General features: G+C 37.1%; 3 protein-coding genes and 1 long non-coding RNA gene across 6 annotated transcripts; 1 reads left to right on the forward strand and 3 right to left on the reverse strand.

Moving 5' to 3' along the window:
- On the reverse strand, positions 1-4,494 carry ttc19 (tetratricopeptide repeat domain 19). 2 transcript variants are annotated; one of them, XM_082172602.1, is made up of 10 exons: positions 4,194-4,494; positions 3,919-4,004; positions 2,651-2,761; positions 2,197-2,235; positions 2,020-2,076; positions 1,772-1,833; positions 1,571-1,665; positions 1,332-1,486; positions 1,006-1,168; positions 1-535 (listed from the first exon to the last, which is right to left on the reverse strand). In XM_082172602.1, exons 1-10 carry the CDS (start codon positions 4,465-4,467, stop codon positions 369-371), a joined length of 1,209 nt encoding a protein of 402 aa, XP_082028728.1. In that variant the 5' UTR covers positions 4,468-4,494; the 3' UTR covers positions 1-368. The 2 variants fall into 2 exon arrangements, with proteins under 2 accessions (XP_082028728.1, XP_082028729.1); XM_082172603.1 differs by having other exon boundaries at positions 2,651-2,756; positions 4,194-4,210.
- An 850-nt stretch (positions 4,495-5,344) lies between these two features.
- Positions 5,345-15,197, reverse strand: faim2a (Fas apoptotic inhibitory molecule 2a). Of its 2 annotated transcripts, none has more exons than XM_082172814.1 (12): positions 15,074-15,197; positions 13,212-13,374; positions 12,930-13,063; positions 9,569-9,633; positions 9,428-9,481; positions 9,288-9,338; positions 9,108-9,147; positions 8,948-8,985; positions 8,240-8,327; positions 8,061-8,156; positions 7,426-7,479; positions 5,345-7,342 (listed from the first exon to the last, which is right to left on the reverse strand). In XM_082172814.1, exons 2-12 carry the CDS (start codon positions 13,366-13,368, stop codon positions 7,196-7,198), a joined length of 924 nt encoding a protein of 307 aa, XP_082028940.1. In that variant the 5' UTR covers positions 13,369-13,374; positions 15,074-15,197; the 3' UTR covers positions 5,345-7,195. The 2 variants fall into 2 exon arrangements, with proteins under 2 accessions (XP_082028940.1, XP_082028941.1); XM_082172815.1 differs by having other exon boundaries at positions 13,212-13,371; positions 15,074-15,147.
- Positions 14,429-14,866, forward strand: LOC309500967. Its single transcript, XR_014206743.1, has 2 exons — positions 14,429-14,517; positions 14,602-14,866. It is a non-coding gene; the product is annotated as an uncharacterized lncRNA (long non-coding RNA).
- An 886-nt stretch (positions 15,198-16,083) lies between the features above and the next one.
- Positions 16,084-22,323, reverse strand: abcf2a (ATP-binding cassette, sub-family F (GCN20), member 2a). Its single transcript, XM_082172813.1, has 15 exons — positions 22,213-22,323; positions 21,123-21,309; positions 20,324-20,536; positions 20,028-20,210; positions 19,441-19,612; positions 19,122-19,217; positions 18,557-18,659; positions 18,368-18,463; positions 18,135-18,254; positions 17,944-18,033; positions 17,728-17,838; positions 17,551-17,613; positions 17,008-17,136; positions 16,722-16,925; positions 16,084-16,600 (listed from the first exon to the last, which is right to left on the reverse strand). The coding sequence occupies exons 2-15, from the start codon at positions 21,265-21,267 to the stop codon at positions 16,484-16,486; spliced, it is 1,842 nt and encodes a 613-aa protein (XP_082028939.1). The 5' UTR covers positions 21,268-21,309; positions 22,213-22,323; the 3' UTR covers positions 16,084-16,483.
- Positions 22,324-22,542: the final 219 nt, after the last annotated feature.

Here is a 22,542-nt window from a genome sequence, read left to right on the forward strand (position 1 = left end):
TATTTGTTCATAGGTTTATCAAATCACTTCTCACATCAAACACATTAACACAACCTGGCTTTAAATAAGATTACATGTTTCATTGCACATTATTTCAACAGACAAAATGATGTACAGTATTTCTGACTTATCACTCAGTCATCAGTCCACCAGTCTATCTTCCCTGATTCTGTTTTACAGAGAAATAATTTAATATAGACCAAGAGCAAGACTACAAAATAAGTCTAATGGGAGGAAAGGTATAAAAAGGGCATTAGACAATGTATGTTGTGTACTGAATTAGAGGTTGCACAAAACTGATAAATTTGTCCTAAAGTTGTGCTCTACTCAAGTATATTATACTTCCAGTCAGGAGTGTTTTATTTGGATCATTGCTTGATCTCCTGTTCATCAGTTTTGCTCTCCGTTTGCCCGTCTCTCCTGTTGGTGAGCTCTTTCAGTCCCTCCTGAAGCTGCTCAACAGCCTCTTCATCTCCTGCTGCACGTGCCAGAGCCAGGGCTTCCTCATACAGTTTACCAGACTCCTCAAACTCCCCTTGTTAACAAAAGACAAACAACAATGACAATCGTGTATCCCTGAGAATATCTTCTAGAATATTCTTTAATCTTTATATTATAATCATTTTATCTGTAATTCTAAAACAATATAATATAATATACACAAATGTGGGGTCAACAATATTTTTTAAGCAAGGCAGCATTAAACTGACAGAATTGTTTTTTAAATAAACGCTGTTCTTTTTAACTTCCAATTAATCATATTTTCTACAAAAATATTAAGCAGTTGAGCAACTGTTTAACATTGATAATGATAAGAATGTGTGTGTGTGTGTGTGTGTGTGTGTGTGTGTGTGTGTGTGTGTGTGTGTGTGTGTGTGTGTGTGTGTGTGTGTGTGTGTATATATCCCCTCCTTACCCTGAACTTTTGAATGGTAGTGTGTATTTGTGTATATTAAAACGATTTAAATTAGTAAATGTCAGTGTAACTAAAGCGAGCAGTTGAACCTTTGTGCATGAGAATTCCTGCCATATTCCCAAGCAGAACATGTTGATCAGGGTGACCCGCTGCCTGTGCAAGCTCAACGGCCTTCTTTACGTGAGTCAGCGCCTCATCGTGCTTCCCCTGCAGGTCCAAAACGGTCGCCAGATCACTCATCAGAACCAGGGTCTGAAACAGATTCATTACACAATACCATTTAATGGGACAAACACCTTCTTGCCACATAGACCATCAGAAGATCTTGTACGAATAAATATGACTATAAGATATATGTACTACCAGTACATATATACTTGCAAACCAGTGTAATGTCTTACAAAGGGAACGTCACCTGTGGGTGGGACTCTCCCTGCTCCTCCTGGCAGATCTGCAACGCATGCCGGTAATCCCTGCAAGACCCTGTGAAACGACGATTAGCTGCCAAATAACGTGCCCTCGCATCCAGACTAAGACCGAGCAGCAGCCTGGTGTCTTTGCGCTCCTCATCTAATTGAAACAAACATTTAGTAAGAGATCGAGATCGAATAAAACCCAAATAACCTGTTTGCACAGGAAGTCAACAGAAAATACCTGACAGGATTTCTGGAAGAAGGTCCTTCTGTTTCTCAATCTTGGCTTCTAAAGACTCAGTGCAGAACTGGAAGCCATGCTCCGCCAACTCGTTCCTGGAAATGAAAAGTACGAGTTACTGAACAGCGGAGAGGTTAACAGGTCAAATGAGTCAACCGTTTATCCCCCTTTTCACTCTTTCAGCAGAGGATCAGAACTCACTTGTTTTGAGTGGCATATATGCTGGCCAGCTTCAGCGACATCTCAATCACTGCATTGTCATCCTTTTGAGATAAAACAGGTACAGACGAAAAATAAAAATAAAAAGACTGATCGCATTTCTCATTGTTTCTGATTTGTTTATAGGATAATTAGTCAACCAATGTTCAGAAATGAAGGAATCAGTAATGAGCATCGCATTCAAAAGTAATTACACGCAAAAAAAATATTCCAGTATTGAGTGTTTTTACCTGTGGTGTTCCCCCTGACAGCATGAAACTCATGGCTGCTTTAAACAGCTTCTCAGCCTGCAACAAAGAACAACAAACAGAGTCACATGCTGACGTTCACTACAGATGTACATACTAATGTAGAGCACAGAGTCAGTGGAGTAGGGCAGAGGGAAGATCTCCCTCAACCATACTCACATTATCCAGCTGACCTTGGACAAAGGCAAGATTTGCCATCTATGAAGAGAGAGGAACATTAAGCTAAATTATGCTCTCATTTAATCTTCATTGTCATGTAATATGTGATCCTGGACCACAAAACCAGTCACAAGGGTCATTTTTTTTTAAATTGAGATTTACACATCATCTGAAAGCTGAATAAATATATTCCATATGATGTATGGTTTGTTAGGATAGGACAATATTTGTCCAGGATACAACTATTTGAAAATCTGGAATCTGAGGGTGCAAAAAAAAAAAAAAATCGCTAATTTTGACCCATTCAATGTATTGTTGGCTATTGCCACAAAAAATACCTGTGCGTCATGTGACTGGTTTTGTGATCCGGGGTCACGTACTGTTGAACAAGTTTTGTAAATTGACTGGGCTAGGTGAAAAAGGAAGACAAGACAAAGTACAAAAAAAAACATACCAGGCTGTATGTATATATAATGGCATCATTACTGTGCATCTGATGTGCCAGCCTGACAGCTTTGTGTAAGAAAACATTGGCTGCGTCCAGTTCCCCAGTCATCATGCTGTACTGTGAAGGAGGTTAAGTAACATTCAGTAAACATTAGGTAACAAGTAAACATTATGAAATTATTTTATTTTATTTTTATATTAAACACAGAAATGCACGACAAGATTTTTGTTCCCTGTTTACAATCTACAGCCATGGCCAAAAGTTTTTGTAGTGACATAAAAATGTGTGTTTTTCAAAGTTTTGCTGCTTCAGTATTTGTAGATTCTTTTTCCAAAATTTCAATGTAATGATCTCCGAGCCACTTCACTATCACTCTTGCCTTGTGACACGGTGCTCCATCATGCTGGAAAATGCACAGATCATCACAAAATTGCTCCTGGATCGTTTGCAGAAGTTGCTCTTGCAGGACATTTTGAAACCATTCTTTACTCCTGGTGTTGTTTTGGGGCAGAATTGTGAGAAAGCCCACTCCCCTGGATGAAAAGCAACTCCACATATGGCTGGTCTCAGGATGCTTCCCTGTTGGCACGACATGGTATCGTTCACCTTTTCTTCGCTGGACAGTAGATTTTCCAGATGTTCCAAACAGTCAGAAGGGGGATTCAACAGAGAAATTAACTTTGCACCAGTCTTCTGCTGTCCAATCCGTGAACTTTCTTGAGAATATCAGTCTTTCCTTGAGGTTTTTTCTTGGATAGAAGTGGCTTCTTTGCACTCGTTCACACTTTGAAGATGATATAATTAGTGAAATGATGTTAGCTATTGCTTTTTGCAAATTATTTAAAATGCGCAAGCAGCATGCTTTGCAAAACACAAAATGTGTCACTGCCAAAACCTTTGGTCATGACTTTAGACGAGGAAGCGCTAGTTATTGAAAGTCAGAGCCAGTCTGCAGATTTCGGATGACAGATTTACAATGTATCTATATAATTATAATATATTTACAAAGTGAATGATGATAGTGTTTAAAATCTGTTCCCTTTTAGAACAGATTCTTAGAAAAAAACAGTGACCATTACTGAAATGTCTTCTATTTTACATATTTCTTTTATTTAACACAAATGATATTATCAGAAAATTGTAGTATTTGCTTTGTTCCTCTGTTTTCACATTTTTGATGTGGTCTCAGACTACGCTAAGATAAACAAATGAAGATCAAACTGTCTTGATGTGAAACCTGGCTGTAGAGAACTCAATAAAGCATCACAGTATACCTTGGCTTTCTTCAAGAGCAGAATAAGCTCATCCTCAAGTTTTTGTTCCTCAGTCCTCTCATCAGAGCTTCCAAAAAGTGAAAAGGCTGATGCAAAAGCAAATCAGAGTGTCAGATCATTTCAATCATCATACAGAGGTCATCCTAGGTCGAGGTGGTTTATACATTACGTAAATATCATGAAACACTGTTATGACATCATCACGCATGTTACGTCATGTGTCAAATGCAGATGCTAATGTTGTCAATTGACAGAAAATCTGCATGTAAACTCACCCATGACACCCCACGCAAGAGTCCACCTGCTGAACCCTGCCGTGTCTGAGTGACGTTTCTCTCTGGTGTATTGAGAAGAACTGACACACGGATGCCATGACCTTCTGTGCCAGCGGCTCGACAGCACAAATACCCCAGCCGACTCACGCAGCGATTTAATTCTTGCAAATGATAAACTGGAACCGGATACATTTCTTGTACAGTCATTTACACAAACGAGCTTCAAACGAGCAACCTGTGCAGCCAGCAGCCGACAGTAAGAGCGCAGCGCCATGTTTGTGATTAAGCAATGACGTCAGGCGTGGTGGTCACGTGACTCGCTCGATTTATTCTATGTTTTTTTTATTTTATGAATTGTGCACTGAATGTAGATTTATTACACTATTTATTTATTTTACTTATTACAGTATTATCTTTAATGTCTGGCCGTTCAGATGGCATTCCTGTAAAATCAGTAGTTTCATAAAACATTTTTTTTAAATCTTTTGATACATTTTGTCCCTTTTCTAAGAATAAAATAGGTGTTTATTTTTTTCCTTTTTTTCTCTCCAGAATATTGTTTTAATTGGTAAAACAAAGGCAAGAACCATCCTGCAGGAAATGACTCAATTTTTGGTTGTAAAACAACAGCGCAAACATAAGAGGATGAAAATAGTCCATAAAGGAATAGTTCATTAAAAATTTTTTTTATAATTCTGTCATAATTTACTCACCCTCAGGATATTTCAAACCTGTATGAACGTCTTTCTTCTTCTGCTGAACACAAAGGAAGATATTCTGAAGAATGTCGGTAACCAGACAATTGATGGACCTCATTGACTTCCATAGTAGGGGAGAAAAAAAACTGGAAGTCAGTGGGGTCCTATAAACTGTTTGCTGTTTGGTTACCTACATTCTTCAAAATATCTTCCCCTGTGTTCAGCAGAAAGAAACTCATACAGGTTAGGATGAATAAATTATGGCAGAATTTTCATTTTTAAGTGAACTATTCCTTTAAACATCTAAAACAACATCTTAATTTTTTTTTTTTTACAAAATTAAAATAATTTGAAATAGCCAGGTCTACAGATGATATTCTGGACCTAGCACTAAAATACTTATTTTAAAAAGTTACTGAATACAAGGAATAAAGCATACAAAAGACACATCAATTTATGATTTACTGTTCTGTTTATTTATTTTACTAAAGCACAAATGAGGTTACAAAACAACACAATATCCTGTTATGACCCACTGGCCATTAGTTTTTTAACAGGAAAAAGAGGGAATGCTTTGTAATAATGTCTTTTCAGTTCTAGGTTAGCACACAGCGGGTCTCTGTATCACAGTTCATGCAATAATTTTAGGTTAAACGTATTCATTTGTAGACACAGAAGTGCACAGAAAGAGAGAGATAGGAAAGGCATAGGGTGATCCATATACACAGTCACTCACACGTAATATTCACATGAACAATAATAACTTCACAAAACAAAATTATACAAATCACATCATATTTCGATCCTTCCTCTGAAAAAAAGCTTTAAATTAAGCTGTCTGTAAAGCCTTTATACATTTCATCTAAAAAAGGGAACAAAGTTGCACATGTGAAATGTCCATCTAAAAGCAAAACATAAATGTGTCTTCTTTAAACTGCCATTTATTTGAATAATAATAATGTAGGTTAGCATAGCCTTTATTCGAGAAATAAAGTGTATGGGTATGTAAGGCTTTCTACCCAAATCTCTTATAATCCACTGCAACAAATACAACATCTATCCATCAAAAAGATGAATGTGTAGTTTACAGAAACAGAACCAAATGCAAGCAAAGAGGAATGTCGATAGAGTGTAAATTACTTTAAAACCTATTTCATTTTTCAGAATTAAGGAATGTTTTCCCAAGTTAAAATGTTAACACACCCTTACATCAATGCGTTCATAAGAGACAAGAGAGGTATATTTAAGCCCATGGAAAAAAAGCCCTATGTGCTTGAAACCAATCATAAAGTACATTAGATCATTTTTTGTCTCTTCTGAATGTAACAAGTCGTCTCTTTTCAAATAAGTCAGCACCTGATAATTCAGTATCTAAAACATTATACTTAAAGGTGAATAAAAGCAATTAAGAGTCTTGAAAATGAGTAAAAACTCCCAAGCATCACACACTTATGAGTTCATTTACCAGAGAATTTATAGAAATATATTGCAGACCTCACAACTGACCTGTTGGACTTGGACCAAGTGCCATCATCTAAGGATGTTATATTTGGCACACAATATATATTTTTTATAAATCTGCACTGGCTTCATACAACAGGACTGAAACCTCATTAGTAACCAGCATTCAGAGGCACAAAATATTTACTGACCGCAACAAGTTCCTGTAAGGTCCAGCTTCAGACCCCCAGTCAAGAGCAGGTTATTGCACAAGATGAAAGTGTCACATACGGGCCTCTCTGGCTCTGGTATAATTTTACTGCACAATGTTGCTGATTGACAAAACTCAGTTTGAAAAGACTGTTACACATTTAGTGCCAGCAAGGTTTAAGATTCATTTCAACTATACAACGTGCAAACGAAGGGATAATAACCATTGACAAGTACTGTCACTATATTCCCCACTAAATCACACTCAAAAACACATTGATTTTTTTACGCATTATAGAATGCTGGAATTCTAAACATTTTTATGCAGATGACCTAGGGCATTTCAAATCACTTTAAGTGAAATCACAAAAATGATGTGCAGTGATTGTCTACCCTGCATGTGTACATCTGATTGGTAGTATGATTTTCTTGCAGCAAGGGTGCATACTAGGTGTGCAAAGAGCTGCCTAACCATGACCAGAAGGAAAATAACAGCACACATCAAACTTCAACTGCCACACAGAATGAAGGAAGACTGTTCACTCCTCACCAAACCTTGGAGTAACTGAGAAGGGTGGGTGTGTGTGTATGTGTGTGTGTGTGTGTGAGTGTAACAGAGGACAAAGGCTCAAGCCCAGGCATAGCATGAACACCTCACTCCCGGCTCCCAAAGAGCTGAAGGAAAAAGAGGAATATGTAGACCACATCCATGTAGAGGCAGATGGCTCCAAACACATGCTCCTCTGGGTTCAGAGAGTACCGTCTGTTGCCAATCAGCAGCTGCATGTCGAACGCCAGGAACTAGAGCATAACAAAAGGAAGATTATTACATATTGAATGAAACACATAAACATGGCAATATTGCATAACCAAAGGGTACTAACCAGAGTGAAAACCAGAGCGCCAAATCCAGCATAAGCAGTATGCAACCAGGGTATCTAAAACCACAGACAGAGTAGACAATCTACGATTGGACCAATATCAAAATTATGGCTTCAGTATGATTTCAATATAATACGTTTTTAGTGATTATAGCCTCATTCAGAGTATCAGTCCAAATCCGATTTTTATGCATTTCTGATTGGAATGCAATCCTATTTAGCAAGTGTGAACAGCAAAAAAAAACAAAAAAACATATGAAATGCAATTTTTACAAATCCGTTTTGAGCTATTTTATATGTGTTTTTTCTGGAAATATACGTTTCAGTCTGACTGCTATGATCAGATTTTGTGTTGTTTATGTCACTTTCTCATGCCAGGTAAAACGTAAACATCTGTATTGAACAGAAAACAGACAACATCTGTACTGCAAACCCCTCCACGTTGCGGTTGTTGTTTATGGCCTATACCTACCATACAGGACACACAAATCAGATCTGAACAGTTGCGATACACAGTGTGGACAGTCAATAATTTAGATTAGATTCCAATCGGATTCGAACTGACAGTGTGAACAAAGCTATTGGCACATCATAATAGTGACAGCTTCAAAGTAATCTGTATCTATTTAGCAGCTTACATATCCAAATGGTGCAGTAAAGAACAGCAGAAGCCCGGTTATCATCAGCACCATCATGAGAGAGAAAAGTAATCCGTGACAGGTGGTGAAGTCAACCTAGATGACAGAAGACAATGCTCTATCAAATGACACATAAATTAAGCACTTGACAGAAGCCGTTTAAGATGAAATGAGCTCACCCTGGACTGGAAACAGAAGAGTGTGATGGCTAGACACACCAGTGCTGTGATGCCCACACTCAACATCACCACTTTGGTATTATGGTAGCTGTATATAGAAAGAGTGAAATTAGTGCTGCAAATTACACACACACATATTCTTGTACATCTATCTTTGAGAGGACATTCATTGTCACAATGCGATCTCTAGCTGTGAGTGTGTGTTAGAAATCAGGAATGGTGAGAGAACATTGTGCTTGGTATGTTTTTCGTCCTCAGCCTCAGCCTAAGATAGTCCTCACAAAGATAGTTGTACAAGTACACACACACATATCTCAATACAGTTAACTATAGCAATGGCAGTGTACAAGGCTACAATTGGGTTTATTTTGTCTCCTACTTTACTATTTAATGGACTGACCATAGTGACCTTAAAGGGATAGTTCACCCAAAAATGAAAATTCTGTCATCATTTACTCACCCTCAAGTTGTTTCAAACCTGTATGATGACAGAATTTTCATTTTTGGGTGAACTATCCCTTTAATAGTGTGTATAATAAGAGCAAGGACTCTAAACTTTCAAATTTTGAACATCCACTAACATTTTCTAGTCCAGAGATCTAAAAATGTAAAAATAATTAATCTTAATAATTATAAAGAATATTTCACCTCTAACAGTAGTCCATTTTTTATATTAATAGAATATAATATAATAACATTTTGTCTTACCTGGCGAGCATGCCAGCCATATAGGACATTGCCAAAGTCTAAAAATATAAAACAAGAATATTCATCCTTTTCTTTTTAAAGTTAAATGATAGTGAATACTTGTTTATAACATTTACTATAATTTAACTGGTGAACTAATGAGAACAACGAGATTACTTACAAAAATGGCTAGAAGGATCATATTGGTTGGGTATCTTCGTCTGCAGATGAAACACAAACACTGTTCAATAAGTGATGGATATCAAAGAACTTTAGAGTTCCTGATATCACACATCTCCTATGTAAGCCAGAAGGTGAACTCAAATACAAGAACAATGTATAACAAATAGTATCTGTTTACCGTGCGTTTGTGCTGCACACAAGCATCAGGTATGTTCCCATGAAAGTCATGCTGGACAAAACATAGCAGTGTTACAAACATAATTCATATAAGTTCAAAAGCCTCAAAAGAGGAAAGAGCACAGTGTATAGTTCACTTACTATGAGGTCAGATAGAAAACCCGGTTGTACTGTACAAACTTCCGGACTGGCTCACTGTGAAAGACAGGACAGTCTTCAGTGACAGTGCTTTCTTTTAAAAGTGGAATAAATGGATAAAAAGGAGTTGTGTGTATCAATTACCAAAATGTGAAGAGTGACACCACACTAAATGTGACCATGAGCTGAACCATGAGGATACAGAAGACCTGCAAAGAATATATATGCTTTTCATAACTAGAAGGTTCGTACGCTGCTGTTCAAACATTTGGGGTCAGAACAATTAAAAAACTTTTTTTTATTTATTTTTTTTATCCCATGCTCAACAAGACTGCACTTGTTTGATCAAAAATACAGTTATATTTTGAAATATTACTACAACTTTAAACAGCTGTTTTCCATTTTTTAATATTTTATAGGGGTGGTTGATTATTATTTCACTTTTTTACCTTTAGTTAGTGTGTAATGTTGCTTATTGAGCATAAACAACATCTGCAAAGTTACGAAGCTCAAAGTTCAAAGCAAAGGGAGATATTTTCTTTTACAGAAATCGCTTTTTAAAGACTACAACAAATGGCTGGTAGGGACTACAACGTGTGGCTTGCTTTAAGTAAAAAGAGTTATTAAGCGCAATAAACTGCAGAAAACAACTCACTGTGGTCCTCGTGCTGTCTGACACACACCCAAAGCACCCGCATAAAAAGACGCCTCTCGGACAGTGCGCAACCCCAAATTCAGTTCTCTTTTGCGGCTTTTTGCACCCTATCGGTCAAGTAATGTCAAAATGCTTGTCTTGGCAAGTATTCACGTAAACACAGTCAGTTATGTCTTAAAGGTACAATATGCAAGAATTTTTGCCGCTAGAGGGCGCTACATTCCAAACAACAACAACGGCGTAGCTTGATGACGATGTGAAGGAGCGTGGAATGATGGGAACTGTCGTTTTAAACTCCACCGTGGATGTAAATCAGTCAGACGGGAATCGAAAAATCATGTTCATGGATGAGGCTAAGTTCTGTTTTTATAAATGTTGCGTTTAATGACATGCTTTTTGTGGCGAGGCTGGCGTGGTTCAGCGCGGTCTGTGATGGGAGAGAAAAGAGACGAGCAAGTAGGTCAAGTGCAAATGCACCTGTGTCTTATTGCAGTGATCGGCGTGGAGAGACCGCTTATAAGCCGCGCTGGAACGAGAGAGAGACTGGAGAGAAAATTGGACGCAGAGGAAGAAAACCGGTGGATCCAAGCTCTCATTTTTGAACTGTTTTGTGCCGTCGCGGTTGCCACAGTGAATGCGCGTTGTGCGCGGCTTTTGTTTGTTTTGCTTTATTTTAATAAAGTACGAGTCCCAGTCACGCCGATCCCTGTCTTCTTCCTTCCTGACTCTTAAACCTCATCACACTTTTATTTCATTAAAATGAATTAACCGCAAGAAAAGTAAGGTTTAATACTTCATAGATGTTACTGTATTTGTTGAATTCATTGTTGTGATAACGCTGACCAGTTTTACATGTTCTAAACAATTGTTGTAAAAGTACATTCGAACATGCCCACATCATTTGCCAAAATACTGATTAATCTTTATGTATAACACATGCTATGTTTATTTACATGGCCATAAACACCAGACGTGATAAACAATGTCAATAAACTAAACACAAATCTAAAGCAATAATACTTTCCTTACATAAACATAACTATTACCGAATGCTACATTTGGAAAATATAAAATTAAGCATGCTTTGTCGACAGAACCAGCTGCAATCGGTAAAGAATAATTGTGTCCCATAACGACTGCAAGAAACAAGCTAAAGTTTGTAGCTTGATAGACGCTACAACTACAACTTTCGCATTTGTCCAGGACTCCACGCAGTACGAGCGGAAACCGAGGGTGACGCGGATATGACGCAATTGACTGGCGACTTCCAGCTCCCCCCTGCTCTAACGCCCCGTTTCCTTGGTTAAAATCGCAATTTTCTCACGATTTAAAAATAGTTGGAAACATTTGGGATATTGTAAGTAATCAACTTAACAAAATATATAACACTGGCCTTGAGATTTTGGGATATTTTAATGCAAAATTCTTACATATTGTACCTTTAAGTGAATGTAGTGAACAGTTGGGAAAGAAATCAGATGTGTGTCAATAGGATCTGTGCATTAGGTCTTAAAGTGACAGCAGCCTAATACAGTAAACCTGCTGCTGCTGTCTGTGAAACAAAAGAAAAAGAGAAAATCACTCACTGCTCTTGACAATCAATTTTGAATCAATGTATATTCAATTCATTTGAAGACTATGCAGTGTTTTAGTTTTACATTTGATTACTCAGTTTCTGTATTGTTTCTCACAACTAAATGATCACGTTAAATAGATCTAATGTAGGCATACCTGATAAACTTGTTAAAATTACATTGTCAGAAGTTGTAGTGATGCTTTCTTTTCCCAGAAAGAATGTGAAACATACATTGGTTATATCATTTTCAGTTTTTAAATATATTTAAATACAATTTCAATTGATTTTACACACTTAAATCAATATCCTATGAATCACATCTCGAATATCACATTATTTAACAAGTTATTGCATACCGCATTCTTCTTCAATATCGTGCAGCCCTAGTCTTCACTGTTAAATATAAATTGATTCATAATGAAGATACAAAAGGGATTCAGTCAAAAGCAGCGAGTGATTTTCTGTTTTTTTTTATTTTTTATTAAATTAACAAAACAGACACCAACAGTTTATTAAACTGCTTTCCCTTTAAGAACAAATGCACAGATCTAAAATAATGTTACACATCTGATTTGTTTATGTTCGCCTAAGATATAACAGACTACGTTTATGTGAATATATTTTTACATAATCCTGTGTGTATTTGACCATTCAAGCCCAATAAGCTGTGAAAGATGTAAATGTAATATAAATGTAAAGAAAGACAATTGAATTCGGGATCACATGCATCTGAGACGCGACATCTGAACTCACGCTTCGGCTGTGTCCATTAGCGCGAGCACCGGATTGAGTCCTTTTTTGCGGCTTATTGTGATTTATAACACTCTACACGTCAATAACTTTAAATAGTACTGCGAAGTTAAAGACGTGTAACAGTTTATAAAACTGATTTTTTTATTGTGAATCGATGCGAATCAGCAGAAGATAGAATTGCATTTTATAATCAACCCCCCCCCCACTGTTTAAAATTATATCATATTTTAATCATATTTACTGTATATATAGAAGCAAATATATACAAATATGCTGCTATGAATAAAATGCATCGTTTGTTGTGAGACCAGTATAAATGTTGGCAGGCCCAGTAAAAATCTCAAATAACCGCCTCATGAGTCCTAATTAACCTGAACATCTTTTTAATTATAAATGAACAACAAACACATTAAAAGATATAGACTGCTTACTTGCATCCAACCCAATTCATATCTGTTAATAATGTTTGAACTGTCAAGCAGACTGCAAATAGAAAAACAATTAAATGAGAACTTTCACACCTTCCTGATGAACATGCGGCGGACATTCTTGTCCTCCCAGGTGCTTCCACTCAGGCCATCGAAGCTGCTGCTGGAGCTCGGATCAGAGAAGGGTGAGGACATGTCTGCAGCATAAGCGTTGGAATATCCTGGACCTACAGAGACATTTTGCATTATTAAAAACGTTCAGAGAAGAAAGACATAATTTTATCCTCAGACTTTTCTTACAGTAAAGATAAGGTTCCTTGCATATAAACATTTGTGCATGCATATCCAAAATTGCTGTAATAAAATGTCACATACTAGGGCCGGGATGCACATAAGCCCAGCTGGGGTGCATGGGCATGGTTGGTGGTGGCATTGGGGGCAGCTGGGAAGCGTAAGTGAAGCTATCAGCTCCTTGTTCTTTATCTCCTGCTGTAGCTTCAGCATAGCTGGGTGGGGCTGCTGGCAGACTCATGGTCTACTGTAAAACAATAACATTCAAAAAATCATCTGAGAATGGAATCAAGCACAAGTAGATCTGTTATTCCAGCACCCTGGCTAGCATTAATATTTTATGCCACAGAGCCAATGGAACTTTGCAACTCTTCACCACATGAATTCATTATGAACCTAAAACTTGGATCCTTTCCTATTTTAAGCCAATGGCAGACAAAAAAGGATAACCTTTTTTTTTTCAATTAAATAAATGTGCTATATTTTAGTTCAATCATGTTTTTTTTTTAATATATTTTGTATTTTAGGGGATTTTAAAAGTTATAGAAATTTAAGTTTATTGTTATGAAAAAATTCACAAAAATACTATTTAATTTTTTTTATATGATTTTCCAAAACATGCTTTACTCTAAAGTCTAAAACCAACGAGAAAATCTTTTGTTTGGGCCGCAGTACCAAACGTTTCCACTAGATGAAATTTATTTCCCATTCATTTCCAATGCTGTAATTTTTGATTGTGAGAAGCACAAGAGCAGTATTTTTTTCAGACCATTTAACCTTTTCGAATCATGTCCATGATTCTTTTTATTTATTTATTTTTTTTACATAGCAAGTGCCAAAACCTTTATCAAGTTTTGAACCATTCCGATCAATTAAAACTAAAAATTTAATCGGGAAAAATGACTGAAGAACACCAGAGGGAGAACAGCTTAATAATATTCCCTTTTAACTGGGCACAGATTATAATTTATAATGTTTATAAATTAACCACGTGAAGCCTGACATACCATACGAATTAATAGTCTAAATAAAATCTTTTTTTTTTTAAATGTGTCATACTATTTAGTAAGAAAATATTTAAATGCTTAGTTTTATGATCAAGACTGTAGTTTTATTTTGGGGGACAAAAGTTATAATGCAGTGCAGTACAATGATAATTGAGAGAAATAAACGTTCCAAAGATGCCTATCACACTTGATACATATACATATATGTGTGGATAATTAAGTAAACATGGGTTGCTACAGTCTAGTAAAAGTTAATTTTACTAATAATATAAAATTATTCTTACGTTTACTTTATAAAAATCATTAAATATTTGACAGCAAAAAGAAACGTGTACCTGATGGTGGAAATTTACAATTATAATTATACTAAAAGGTTTTTTGTTGTTGAGATATATATATATATATATATATATATATATATATATATATATATATATATATATATATATACACAAACTATAAATAAGAGGACAGAAGGCATGTAGAACAATTGTGTACAACAGGTTTTCTTCAGCAAAGTTGTAAATCATAATAATTAAGAGGCGTTAGAAATTCTTGTTTCAAATATACAGTACAGTTATACAGTTATTATAAGTAACGTTAGAAAAGAGAACATCAGTTTAGACTCATATTGATCCGGCTAGTGCATGTAGAGCTATCAAACACAAAGCACAACAGTCTTTTATTCTAAATTATTAGTCTTAACGAGGGGAGTACTGTTATGCTGTTATATATATACTAAAATAATTTGCAACAGGACTGATATAACGTTAAAGGTTGACAGCGCTTAGCTTAGCTAGCACCTCGGTGACACTTTTCAAGCCCATTCTATCGTGCAGGAAACGACAAATGCTTTGCTCATATACGAATAACGTTGTTAGAACCTAAATGTAGGCTCTAACAAATAAATTCTAGAGTAAGCTCTGTATTTTAACTTACCTTACTGTAACTGCTAATGTGACACTCGAGATCCAAGTAAAAACAATGAACTCAATCGTTCAATGACGTACTTCCGGTGTTTCCGGAAATGACAAACGCGAACCGTAGGCAAACCTGGAAAATGTGAAGCGATGTTGGTAGAATTTCTTTGTTTTTTACAGAGAAAACATGTCCTGTTGGATCTCAATGCAATTTGAAAAAAATAACTCACATTTAGAACACACATTTATCACACATATATTTGTAATAGAATCAGAAAGAGCTTTATTGGCATATGTTGCATACACATGTTACAGTGTTTGCAACATGTTTGCATACACGAGGAATTTGTTTTGGTGACAAAGCAGCTTCCAGTACACAGAGACAACAACAACAAGTATACAGATAGTAAAATAGAAAATAAAGATGTGAATAAGAGAAAATATATAGACAGTAAAAAATAAATAAAATCCATAAATGTAAATTCACAGGAAAGAAACAATGCCTCTTAGTATTATATATTTTTTAAAGAATACATTACATTGAATTAATCTAGCACTAAAACAAAGGCTAGAGACTCAGTGTAGAGACGTGTCACCACAGGACCAGTAATGTCCTCACTAGTGAGTTGCCATATTATTTCACTCTATTAGTGAGGACATGGGTTAAAGTCATAATTTCAACTTGCTATGTCAAATGTCTTTTTATCTCATAATTATGACTTTTTATTTTGAATTATGGCTCGATTTTTTTTCTTATGTGGCGGGAATGGGCTTCCATACATTTGGCCCTCACAAGTATAGCAAAGCCTGTACACACACAAAATGTAAATTTATATCTTTTTTCTTTAACGTTTTGTAAAATATTATTTTTCTCTCTGAATAAAGATTGTTGTACATTTATTAATTTGAATTAGATTGCAAAGGTACAGATGCATATTTCAACTAGGTAGACACAGAACTGTAGATTCTCTGCTCTGTTCTTGAGAAAACTGTACAAAGACAGAAACCAAAGAAAATACACAAGCCAAATCAATTAATGTACGCTTTAATTAGACATCTTTATGGCAAATACAGCTCTAAACAATAATTGATACAATAAAAAAAACCTCATGAAGAGTCCTTGAAGTTTACTTTATCGTTCATATTAGTCTTTGTCTTGTAGACTTGCCCTCCACTAGTTTAAAAAAAACAAAATTTAATTTAAGTGCACAACCATGGTTTTTAATAGGTTTTTCAAAAGTAAAGTCCAAATAGTGTGATGCATGTTAACACACAAAAAAGAAAACATGACTGAATTCCCCTTGCAAGCCCAGTAACTGACTCAGGTCTAACAAGCATGCTTGTATTTTTCCTGGAGAGCAAAAGTCTGGTTGGCAGAGACGCTGGAAGTTCGAACCGTCATCTATGTGATGGGGAGGCGCTCTACTGGCTATACATCATGCATCTGTTTATCGATTTTTGTTTTCAGATGTTCCTTGTAAGCCAGAATGTCCCTGCTCCATTTTGTGATGGTCTGCTTTTCACAAACCCAGATCTCCTGAGCCACCTGCAAAGAAACAAAACAATATTAAAATGTGATCAAATCAACTGAATTAGCTTGACAAAGAAAAACATTAATGACATGTATAACAAGATGGGCAAAAACCTAACTAAAAGCTTCACATTACCTGCTGAATAAGCCTGAAGTCGTGGCTAACCAGCATCATTCCACCCTCAAATTCGTTGATCGCCTCAGCCAGAGCATCAATGGTTTCAATGTCGAGGTGATTGGTCGGCTCATCAAGAAAGAGCATGTGGGGAGTCTGCCAGGCCAGCCAGGCAAAGCAGACACGACACTTCTGCCCATCAGACAGATTCCTAATGGGGCTCACCTAGTTTAATAAATAAAAATAAAGTCTGGGCTTCACAGATTAAAAATCAGTCAGTTTATAAAAATAAATAAAAAAAACCTACTTGCTGTTTGCCAGTGAGTCCATAGCGGCCAATGATTTTCCTCATCTCTTCCTTCTCCTTAATCTCAGGGTAACACTTCATCATGTATTCCAGAGGTGAAAGGTCAAGTTCCAATTGCTCTGTTAGATGCTATAGAAGAAAAAACAAGTTAAATACTATTAAAAATCAGGCTAGTGCCACAGAACTAATTATGTGGCAGATTCTGATAATAATAATAATAATAATAATAGTTATAATAATTTATTAAAAACTTTAGTTTTATATAGTATTTAACTTTAAACAGAAGAACATCTTGAAAAACAAAACTGCATCTGGGTTGTGCTGACAGATCAGCTAAACGCTTCGGTCAAGTTTTTGTCAAAGCTCTATCCATAACAAGAACAAACTGCTTGATGGAAGAGCTACAATTCGGCCTTTTGTTTACATCATGTCATCAGAAACAACCCACAGTTTAAAAAACAAACAAAAAATCTATATCCATCTCTATATATCAACATCAACCATTATTATATAAAAATGTCATGACAAATTGTCTGAACCGACCTGATGATATCGCCCAATCTTCACATGGGAGTGTTTTCTAATCATACCGTCTGAAGGCAGGAGCTGAAAGAATCGATGCCTTACAAACCACGATACTAAAGATTCCAAACCACATAAAATGCATGCAACCCTTGGTATGATTTTAGGTTTATACATTTTAGTTCAAATATTCCTTACCTCTCCAGCAAGGAGCTTCAGCAAAGTAGATTTGCCAGCCCCATTGGGCCCTACAAGGGCCACCCGTGTGTCCAAGTCAATTCCAAACTCCAGGTTATTATAAATATGCGGCTATATAACACAAAAGGAGACATGCGAGAACCTCAATCCAGAGAAGGATGCAACAACAGAAATGTGTGTAAAATGTGTTATTGAAGATTAGATGCTTCTGCGTACCGTATTATCCGAATACCTGAAGCTGACATTCTGAACCATAATGACAGGAGGGGGGATCTTCCCACAGGGAGGAAAATAAAATGACAGGGTCTGAAGAAAAAGAAAAAAGAATAAGTAACTTCTACTACTGACTAAAAGGATTAAAAAGGCAAATGACTGATCAAGATCAAGACAGAAAGCTCTTTTCTCACCTTGTCATTCACAACACGCTCAGTAAGACCAGAGGCGACCATCTTCTGTAGCGTCTTCTCTTTACTCTGAGCTTGCCTGGCCAGCTTGGCAGATCCGTGACCAAACCGAGCAATGTAGTTCTGCGGATCAACAGGAAAATATTTAAATAACCACATCAATTACAAGCTGCGCAATTAGAAAAGGGCATAGAAGATTTGAATATTTACAAAAGGTACATATAGAGATGGTTTACCTTCATGTGTGTTATCTGGTCCTGCTCCCAGTTAAACCGCTTCATCTGATTCTCCTCCAGTTCCTCTCTGGTCTTTATATACTGGTCATAATTACCCTTTACACAAGAGGATGAATGATTAAATAAATTAAATTGCACATTTGCAATTACAGGAAAACAGCTTTACGGGGAAATAATTAGTCTCTTTACCGTGTAATATTTAAGCTTGCGCTGGTGCAGGTGAATAATGTTGGTACAAACGCCATTGAGGAAGTCCTGGGAATGGGATATTAACACCAGAATTCTTTTAAACCTGTCAGGGGAAAAAGAAACAAACTTGATCACGCAGCTCTCAGCATGGTGTTTGCAACAATAACAGAATGCATTTCATAATGTAACGGTTACACTTTATGACAAGGTGTCCATTACAGTGCATTTAAACAGTTAAGTAATGAGTTAATTAACTTTAGATTAATTATACATAATTTGTTAGTACTACAGCAAGTAAATGTAACATGTAACAAGGACACAGTAAAATAGAGTGCTACCGTAACCTCTTCAAAAACAAAATGCATCTGGGTTGCGCTGACAGATCAGCTAAACGCTTCGGTCTAGTTTTTGTCAAAGCTCTATCCACAACAAGAACAAACTGCTTGATGGAAGAGCTACAATTCGGCCTTTTGTTTACATCATGTCATCAGAAACAACCCATAGTAAAAATAAAAAACCATTTGATTTAATATTCATAGACTTGTTTTAAAAAATAAAGACTTACTGGCTGAGCTCTTCCTCCAGCCACACACATGCATCCAAGTCCAGGTGGTTTGTTGGCTCATCCAACAGCAACATGAAAGGCTTGAGGAACAGTGCTCTGAAGATTAAAAAAACACAACCACCACAAATGAACCAAGACTTCGAAGATTGTTAAAAGATATGCAAATGCATTCATTGAAAGAACTAAAGGGATCAGAAAATTCGCTTCGGACAGTTTTTGTCATTGCACAGTTAGCCGAAGCAACTGCGCTATCATTCGGCCTTTTATTACATCATCTCCCAGGAGCTTTGAACTTCTGAAAGAGATTCTGAAGACTCACCGAGCAAGAGCAACACGCATCCTCCAGCCACCGCTGAAGTCTTTGAGTTTCTTCTGCTGCATGGCAGCAGTGAAGCCCAGACCGTGGAGGATCCGCGAGGCCCTCATCTCTGCTTTATCAGCATCCAGTTCCTCCAAACGCTCATACAGCTCCATCAGCTTCTCACATTCAGCTAAAATTTTTACAAATTTAAAGTTAAATTAAATTCACAAACATTCAAATAAGCATAATAAACACATAAGTGTTCCTCAAGGAGATTCCTTAAACACAGTGCAGAGTTAAGAAGTCTTCTCCAACTGAGATATTCAATATACCACGCCTAGGAAAGGAAGCTGTTACAAAAACAGTTCCTATGAAAACGTGGAAAGTTGTATTGACCTGACCAATTAACAGATCATTTGAAAAATGTTCACTATACATACACTCATTACATATTTACCCTCATTGGTTCTCAAACATCTTGGGATCAAACAATTGATGTTGAAAAAAGATGATGGTTTTGAACAAGTAAATGACAATTTTCATTTCCAGGCGAACTATTCCTTTCAAACTACTCCGTGTGCATTTGATCAGTTGTTGAAACTCACAGTCCTCATGAGCTAGTCGTTCAGCCTCTCGCTCCAGCTGGATCCTCGCCTCATCTACCTCCATCACACACTCCAGAGCGGTCTTCTCACTTGGTGCCATCTCACGGGTCAGGTGGTAGATATCTATGTGCTCTGGAATCGGCACCTCCCTGTGACCAATTGCTGACAGCAGCATTGATTTACCTACACAAAAGTTTAAATGCAAGTCAGTTATTTATGAGCATGTAAACTGAAATCACTTCTAAAGCCAACAAGTGGAGATTTATTAGCCCAACATGAACAGATTCTACACTTACCAGTTCCATTGAGTCCGATAAGGCCATATCGACGGCCAGAGTTGAGCTCCAAACTAGTGTCACTGAGCAGCTCCTGTCCGTGAAACGTGAGAGACAAGCTGCTGATGTGCACATCAGTGCTGTTGGGATGAGATGCCAACACACCTGTCACTGCACGGGCCTCAGTTTTCTTCAGCTCAAACTCATCCAGCTCCTTCGTCAAACTGGCAACCCCTAAGATAAAGAGAGAAAAAGATGATTCAAATAGATTTCAAGGTGGAAGATTAACAAAAAAATAGTTTTGAAACACTTGGTGGGCCAATGGGTGGGGGGAAACTCAGATTTACAAAAAAGTTTAAAGGCATGGTTACACAAACACAAATGTTCAACATGAAACTCGGTCCAATATTCCAATGCAATGTCAGTTCAAATCAGTGTGTAAAAAATAGTAGAACAAAAATGCAAAGTCACCCTCTTATCACATAGGTGACAATTATAGAAAAGCAGAAATATCCTCATAAAGGTGTAGTCACATTAGCAATTTTTTTGGCAAAAAATCATGGACTCAACCGGTGGGAAAATTCTCCCTCCCACAAAATTCCCAACGGCATGGATTATCAATAAAACAGGATTTTGCCTGCAAAAATTCTCTCAACACTAAATGTGACTGAATTAAGCCAAGCATTATTAATAGTTTTCAAATGCCCATTCTTTAAGGTTTATCAAATAACACCAAACTCAAGAGTACAGAGACGATTACACCAAATATTCATCTTGGTGTGAACAGGCCTTAGAACGGTCTTTTAATGGCTCCTCTTACCATTGAACTCAGCTGCTCCGTTCTGCTGGTCCTCGGGTTTCTCTTCATCACCATCCACTCCATCCTCTGGTTTCTTTGTACGTTGGCGAGCTTTGGCTGCTTCTTTTTTCTTTGCCGCCTTCTTTTTTGCTAAATCGGATGGCATTTTAGCTGCAGAGATTCAGAGGAACAGAGCACTTCTGAAAATCTGAGGGAGAGATACAAAAAGATTAGTTGGAGGTTAAGATGCTCTACTAGGACTAAAAAAAAAAAAAAAAACACATTACAAAGTACACACTGTTCCCCAACGACTTCCGGCTCAATCGACACTCGATTAGTCACTTACGCAGATTTTGTGCTTAAGGTCTTTTTTCTCATTTGTATTCTGATGACATTGAGCATAATTGTTAATACATTTTGTATACATCATAAACATGTATTCTCTATGTTTTGCCAGAAAAATAAAAAGGTCTTGTTTTAACAAACCAAGCTTCAGGCAGCAGAGGGCAGTGGTTCGGCTCGGCTCACGTGGAGTACAGTCGGCCAGTACTTTTCCCTGACGCAGTCTAGGCGTATTACGGCAATGATAAAGTGATACCGGCAAAGAAAATAATCTATTGCACGAACGATATCGTGAGGAGTTCAGAAAGCACAAATGACCGATGATATAGCGACATACCATCGCTGCTGCTCTCAAGAGGAAAAAAGGTGTCGGTTAACTCTAAAGGCCCAACCAATGTGCCACTTCACCAACCATGCTAACTCTAGCCATAACGGCGTATCCCAGATCACGAGAAAATCTTACTCCCTGGACATAGAACAACTGCAGTTTAAAAAATTTTTTTAACGCGATAACATTTGTAAAAGAGGTATCAACCGATAAACAATGTTAAATTGGTTGAGGGGCGCACGCGACTCTCTTGTCCCCACGAGCTAGCCGGCGAGCTAACAGCCGGTAAAACTAGCCTGTTAATCCGAAAGATGTCCGGACAACAAAATTAAATGAGTAAATGAGGTATGATTTTTTTTTTTTTAGACATCGATCATCACAGAGATAGATGACTATCACGAGTAAATAACGAACTTTTGTTGAATTAGGCCGTAATCTTACCTAGATCTATTCCTGACGAAGCGCTACCAGCAGCACCGGAGAAGCGGTCTCATCTCATGGCCCGCGCTACAAGCTGTGTGAGGCGCGTGTCACCAATACCGGCACGGCAGCCAATCAGATGCTGATGCATAATAAGTCTCCACCCACTCCTTTGCATAACAGTAAAGCCGCTCTCTGTTAGCAGTTTTCTTGTGTCTCTTTCAATGTCTTGTTTCCCGTTTGAGTCACACAAAATGGCATAAAATTAGTAATGTTCAAATAGCAGTTAATGTGAATCATACAGACCGGACAATTACAAGGTTATGCTATTTGCTCATGATTTATTGTTCT

The sequence above is a fragment of the Leuciscus leuciscus genome (genome assembly GCF_965113295.1).
Source record: "Leuciscus leuciscus genome assembly, chromosome: 6".
Taxonomy (NCBI): domain Eukaryota; kingdom Metazoa; phylum Chordata; class Actinopteri; order Cypriniformes; family Leuciscidae; genus Leuciscus; species Leuciscus leuciscus.

Coding starts and splice junctions, on each gene's coding strand:
- ttc19 (XM_082172602.1), bottom strand. CDS start 4,467: ATGGCGCTGCGCTCTTACTGTCGGCTGCTGGCTGCACAGGTTGCTCGT. Junction 1,666..1,771: donor ATATATGCCACTCAAAACAA/GTGAGTTCTGAT, acceptor TTTCATTTCCAG/GAACGAGTTGGCGGAGCATG. Junction 536..1,005: donor AGGAATTCTCATGCACAAAG/GTTCAACTGCTC, acceptor TTTGTTAACAAG/GGGAGTTTGAGGAGTCTGGT.
- faim2a (XM_082172814.1), bottom strand. CDS start 13,368: ATGAGTCTGCCAGCAGCCCCACCCAGCTATGCTGAAGCTACAGCAGGA. Junction 13,064..13,211: donor TTATGTGCATCCCGGCCCTA/GTATGTGACATT, acceptor ATGTCTCTGTAG/GTCCAGGATATTCCAACGCT. Junction 9,339..9,427: donor GTTTTCTATCTGACCTCATA/GTAAGTGAACTA, acceptor TGTTTTGTCCAG/CATGACTTTCATGGGAACAT.
- abcf2a (XM_082172813.1), bottom strand. CDS start 21,267: ATGCCATCCGATTTAGCAAAAAAGAAGGCGGCAAAGAAAAAAGAAGCA. Junction 19,218..19,440: donor ATGCGTGTTGCTCTTGCTCG/GTGAGTCTTCAG, acceptor TTTAATCTTCAG/AGCACTGTTCCTCAAGCCTT. Junction 16,601..16,721: donor ACTTCAGGCTTATTCAGCAG/GTAATGTGAAGC, acceptor GTTTCTTTGCAG/GTGGCTCAGGAGATCTGGGT.